The 6279-nt window shown below is 61.0% G+C and overlaps 1 protein-coding gene across 1 annotated transcript in view; it reads right to left on the bottom strand.

Annotated features, from left to right (window-relative positions):
* Positions 1–6279, bottom strand: part of BRI3 (brain protein I3) — a 19388-nt gene that overhangs the window by 2786 nt on the left and 10323 nt on the right. Inside the window, exon 2 of the mRNA XM_045284474.1 lies at positions 4892–5159. Coding sequence (XP_045140409.1) covers positions 4892–5159 — 268 coding nt within the window. The remainder of the gene's footprint in view (positions 1–4891; positions 5160–6279) is intronic.

The following is a 6279-nucleotide window of genomic DNA, read 5'->3' as shown; positions in this document are numbered from 1 at the left end:
GGATGTTTTCGTGATGCACACTTTCTTTACATAAAACTCTCTTATATATGAGTTGCTGTGGATTTGTTTCTCTAAAGTACCTAGACTAATACAGACGCCTTCACATGAAGTGAGCAGCCTGCTCATGAGTCAGCCAAGAGGGCCCCGTGCTTGTCTGTCCTGTTGAGTCTGGTGACAGAGGTCACAACTGCTGTGCACACACACTAGTCACCGGGAGTGTCCCAGTGCTCACCTCGCCTCCAGCGAGTCCACTCCCAGAGGGGCACGGGGCTTGGGCTGGACACTCACAAGCTCTGAGCCCCATCCTGGCCCACCAACGCAAGTTGAAGCAAATGAGAAATGGGCCAGAAACCAGGTCCAAGCACCCACTCTTGACACCTGGGGCCAGGAGTGTAGTCCACCCAGACCCACCCCCCTCACCTCGCAGAACTGGCAGCTGCGCTGCCCACACCAAGCTAGAGCCCATGTCCTCCAGGAACACCAGGGAGTTGGCGTGGACTCTGTGCCAAGTCTCGGTGATCCCGAAGCCCACACCCTCCCAGAGAACGTGGGGCTTCAGCAGGCCCTGGGGAGCAGGCAAAGACTTGCCAGGCACGTGTGGATGACCCTCAAAGCACACAGCCTCAGGCTGTCAAGACTGCGAGGACACATCACACCCCACCCAAAATCCCAAAGGCCATCGGGGCCCTGAGTTTGTTGCAAAGCTGGGTGGTGTGGCAATTTATCATCAAATCCGTCCCCATCCCGTGGACATGCCCATTCAGCTGCAGCAGCACCGGTGTCCCCACTCTGACAGACAAGGATGCACCAAGGCTTGCTGAGCTGAAAACTACCTGAGCTCCTTCCAGGCTGGGCCCACCAAAACTCCGGGAGTCGGCCGCCTAGGACACAACCACAGGTTTCCCCGAGGCCCACATACGGTGCATTCCTGCCTAAAACTTGAAGGAGGGAAATACACGGGTGTTCCCAAACCCCGAAATGACTCTATGCGATCAGACAACACATGAAACCTATGGAGTGCTCAGACAGCGGCTCCAGGCAGATCGTGGTGCCCAGAGGAGCCGCTGAGGGCTGCCGCACTCGATGCTCCCAAGGAACATGCACCTGACACCAGTTTCCCCTTTTGTAAAAGCGAAGTGCGGACTTAAAGGAAGTTTCAAAAGGCGGGGCTCGGGGGAGGTGTTCCTATATTGGTTTCTGGGCTTCCAGGGTGAGAGAAACTGAAGAAAAACCAATGGCTCAGACGAGAAACTGGTCAGCAGGACAGACAGTCTGCAGGACACCCGGCCTCCCTGTCCTGAGACCAGAAGAACTAGATGGCGGCCCACGGTCACTCCTAACCTGCTGACTAGGAAGGCCTTAGATCCTGAGAGAGGGACAAACGTGGTCCCAGAGTGGCTCAAATGGATTCACCTGTATGTCCACAGCTGTGCTGGTTTGTAGTGTAGACTTCCCGGGCAGGTGGAGGCTGGAGGCTCCCTGAGACTATGGCCCTGACACACTCGTCCAACCTTGGACAGAAGTTATCCTCCAAGGTCACTGTCTAGCTAAACCATCAAGTGGCTCCCGGCCGTGGCTGCTGTGCTCCAAAGGCTTTCCTACATGAGATCAGAGGCCCTGGAAGGCCCCAAAGGAAGTCATGGGAACGCTGACACATCACAACAATGTAACTGAGGCCACTGGACAAACCACATAGACATGGCTGGACGGGAACCTGTTCAGAAAAACAAACAAACCACGAGCCACAGCCCTGGGGCCGCAGTGGATGAGGGCCAGCGGCTGACTGGGCCCCTAGCCCCTCAGTGGACTGGCCAAGTTCTGCCTCTCCTCACTGGGCTCTGCAGGTGACGCCCACGCCAGGCTTGCACAATCCGAGGGGTCATGTGGGGACACTGTGGGAGCAGTGGAAATTGGGGAACCCACTCTGAGTACACTTCCCTAATCTCTGACGGGAACCTTGCAGAGAAAGTGGCTGACCAGCTGCCCTGTGGGGCTGTCCCAGTGAGCAGAACCACGGGCCAGCCTGGGAGCGTTCTGGGAAGGAGGGGGCCGTAGGGGCCCAGGAGAACACCATGGGCCCTGAGTGTCCCTCACCCTGCAGTCCTGGAACAGGAAGGCCCTCATCCCTGCCACCCCACCCTGGAGGCTCCCCTTCTCCCGGCCCAGGGGGGCTCGGGTCCAGAGGGTGGAAGCTCAGGTCACAGGCATTCCCGGGAGGTGTCTGTATGCAGTTTTGGGGGACGAGGCAGGGCAGCGGCTGGCCTTCCTCCTAGCACCTACCAGATCACTTCTCCCAGAATCACCCCCACCCCCCACCCCACCCCACCAGGGGGAGATAATGGCTGGCAAAGGAACCCCAGCCCTCCCGCGGCCGGGTATCCCTTCCTGGCTTCTGCTTGGCACCCCTCCCCTCCCTGCAGAGGGCTAGTGTGCCTGCCTGCCTCTGGGGGGCGCCCCAGGGGCCTACTTCCCAAGGGCCTCCTGCAGGGGTGAGGGGCAGGCAGCTAAGAACAGCCTCCCCGGCAATTCCTCCAGAAGCTGGGGGAACCCTCTAGCACAGGCAACCACTCCGGGCCCTTTGGAAGCCTACACACCAGGCCGCTGCCCTGCACTAGCCTGGCCAGCAGACTGCCCCAGGTTGAGGACTGGGCCCAGGGGCCCAGGAGGCCAATAGGTTGGCACAGCCTAAGAGCTAGGGGCAGCCACAGCAGCCGGGATCACCAACCTGGCCATGCTCACGTGCACCTGGCTGCCAACCAGCTCGGAGGCCAACCCAGGGTCACCATGGACTCTCCGGCTCCTCCTGGTGACTGGCCTGCCCCTCGAGTCCTCCTCACCAAGCCGGGAGGGAGTCTCCAGGGCCACTAGCAACACCTCTCCAAACTCAGGGGTGTGGCAAGGCCGGGCAGGGCCCCAGCCCCACAGGCAAGGGTGCCCAGGAGGCAAGAGGTGTGGATGCAGCTGGTAGAACAGCCCCCAGGGCACAGCCCCTGCCCACCCCCACCTCTACCCGAGACGCCATGCTGTCAGTCCCTCCTGCCACCCCGTCTCAGACAACAGCCTGCCCACCCCCACCTCCCAGGGCGCCAACCACGTATACTCCCTGACCGCTTTGACCAGCAGCAACCACAGTCCGTGACCTCTGGGTGTGGCTGGGCCACTCCTCTCCCCCAAGCCTGGGGTCAGGGGGCATCTATACCCCCCAGCCAGCACTGAGGTCAGGGAGTCATACCTTCTTCAAAGAGGCTAAAACGGGAAGGTGGAGTCACTGGCTGCCAGCCGGCAGTGGTTAGGCACCCGCCAGCCAAGCCCCACTCAGTGGAACTACGGCAGCCAGCGTGTGACTTCTGCCCAGCCCTGCCAAGCACCCGGGTCTGGCACGCTGGCCAAGGGCCCATCTCCAACCCCAAGAAGCCAGCAGCGGCCGACTGGGCTGTTCTCTGAGGACTTGCCCCAGGTCCTCTTCCAGAGACCAGGTGGCCCCAGGGCAACACTCCTTCCCCTGGAGCTCGCAAGGGAACTAAGGGCAAGGGGCATCTCTGGGGGCCCCCCCACACTGCAGCGGAAGTCGGCGTGTGAAGGGCGTGTGAAGGGCTGGGAGCTGTGCTCAGAGAGAGGAGACAGAGCGCCTCAGAGCCAGCTCCATGTGGAAGAGCCCCCTGGTCAGGGCAAGGACTCTTCCTGGAGACCGGAGAGGCAAAGCCTACCCCAGGTGACAACTCACTAGCAAGGAGACATCCCGGGCTATCCTGGCTGTCCATAGCCTCCAGTCTCCTCCGGCCCCCACCTTCCTGCAAGAAGGACCTCCAACATCCAGAAGACCCCACATTTCCCAGACAGGGAAGCTGAAGACCCAGAGGGTGCCCGGGGGGGCCCAGAGCTCAGCATCTCCAGCAGGAGGGACCGGGTGACCAGGACTGGGCAGCTGACTCGGGTCCCAGGCTCCTTCCCCCTCAAGCCAGCAGCCTCAGGACCTTCCCAAAACTCGAAGACCACTCAGACCCCCCAGCTCCACCAGGCTACCCATCACCCACCTCGGCCACCAGACCCCCAAAGGGATCCGACCATGGAGGAGCCAGCTCTCCCTCAGCAGTCCCAGAGCCCCTTCCCTTCCACCCTGAGCCTCCATGTTCTCCAAGTCCCCAATCAGCTGCGCAGTGACCCCCCAGCCGGGAATCAACCTGGGTGTGACAACGGCTCCCTGTGGCTCTTCCATCCCACAGCCCCTGTCACACGTGGCTCCCACCTCACCATCTCATCTTCTGACTGGACCCTGGGCTTATAAAATGAACAGCCAGATTTATTGCGGGGGCTGGGGGTGTTCCTCAGGTTGGCCAGCTCTGCCTTGCCCAGCCCCAGGTCTACCTTGAACCTGTCTCCCCAAGAGCCGCACAAAACATCCAGGTGCCCCCTTGAGCCATGAGAAGTCATCACCAAGTTTATACAAGACCCAAGCAGCTGTCCTCTGACTGTGCAGTTGGGGTTCCCTCAGGATAACGCCGCCTTCAAGCTGCTGCCCCACACTGGACTCCCGGACACCCCACTCCTTGGACACACCAGCCATCAAAAACCCCAACTCTCCAGTCTCCAGGCCCCAAAGGGCCAGCAAAGCAACCCCTCCTCCCACCTTCCAGAAACAGCTGTAGGGCAAGCACAGCTGTCCCGGAGGAACAAGAAAGGCCTAGTCCCCAAAGCAAGATGGAAAGGCTGGCCATCAGTCAGAGCCCACGTGGCACCTGCCCCCCTTGGGGGTGACAGCACTTTCCCAACCTCCAGAGAGCAGGCACTCACACAGGAGTGGGTCCTCATCCCCATGGGGGACCCCAACCCAAGCCCAGACCACCCACTCCCCCAGGCCTACCTGCCTGAAGCCCCCCGGCCCCAGGCCTACCTGCAGACTGGACAGCCACCAACGACTACGATGGAGTTGGCAGGGTACCGGGTGACATCTCGACTGTGCATGCTGTAGACCCTCGGGTGCTGGGTGGGCACTCCTGTGGGAGGAGGTAGGTCAGAGGGCGCAGGGAGAAAATGCCAAAAAGTGAAGGCTGAATCTCTGTCCCTCCCCGCAAAAAACCTCCATCCTTCCCGTAATGAGTAAGAGCTGATCTGCCAAGTCTGACTGCCAGCTGCCTTCTGCACAGATCTGCAGGCAGCACCTTATTAACGCAAAGTTCACTGGAAACCAGGCCTTCAAAGCGGGCCATGCAGCCCCACTTCCACTGAACGGGGTGCGCAGGAATGGGCACTTTATTAGACCCACCCCCCACCGCCCTGGCCTTCTGGCACACGTGCGAGTCATTCTCCTGGGGGCCTGGTTATAAGGGAGGTTCCAATTCCCTACATCTGGGGTGGAAATGCAAATTCTCCACAAGGGCGGTCCAACCAGAATGAACTGCTCCGAAGTCCTGTTTGAAATATGGCGCAGGGCAGGCAGTCTGGCACGGGACCCTAGGTAGGGCAGAGTGCGGTGCACCGGGACCTTCTCTGCTGTCAGTCTGTCGGTCCTTTCCCACTGCGCGCCGCTACAGGGCAGGGTAGTTCCACCCTACGGGGCAGGATAACTGCCCCTGCGGGCTTCCGAGGCTGTAAATCGTTGTGGGAGTAGAAAGCCTCTTACTCGCAGAGCGGCTGCGGGTTTCGAACGGTTGACCTTGCTATTAGGAGCCCAACTCTTAACCAATACACCACCAAGGATCTCGGTACGGCTACAGGGCAGTCAGGGGCCCCGGGCTCCTAGGCCGAGCAGAGGGTGGTCAGGTGCTCTGGGTGGCCTGGTGCCCGGAACCCTAGGCGTGGCAGAGTAGTCGCTCAGTCAGGTGCTCGGGGACCCCAGGTAGGCTAAGGGCCTCGGACAGCGCCCAGGAAGGAGAGCGGGAGTCCGGGCTGGCAGCTGGGAAGACCGCGCCTTAAAACCTCCTCGCGGGGTGGGACCTGAGGGAGCCCTGCCCGCGCCCTCCACTGGGTTCTCCCGGTTCGGCCCGGGGTTCCGTCCCCACCCGGGCAGGGGAGTCGGGGAAAGTTTGTTTGGGGTTAAAGGTCACCGTGGGGCTCAGCCCAAACTTTCGCCCGGCGGGGCACCCCGCTGCCCACCCCCTCCCCCCAGAAAGCCTACCCCAGGTGACAACTCACTAGCAAGGAGACATCCCGGGCTATCCTGGCTGTCCATAGCCTCCAGTCTCCTCCGGCCCCCACCTTCCTGCAAGAAGGACCTCCAACATCCAGAAGACCCCACATTTCCCAGACAGGGAAGCTGAAGACCCAGAGGGTCCCAGGGGG

This window comes from Echinops telfairi, unplaced genomic scaffold (assembly GCF_000313985.2).
Source record: "Echinops telfairi isolate 266 unplaced genomic scaffold, ASM31398v2 ScPeMD7_5;HRSCAF=22, whole genome shotgun sequence".
Taxonomy (NCBI): Eukaryota; Metazoa; Chordata; class Mammalia; order Afrosoricida; family Tenrecidae; genus Echinops; species Echinops telfairi.
Note: the sequence above shows the minus strand (reverse complement) of the source record. Positions and strands in the feature narration are given on the sequence as shown.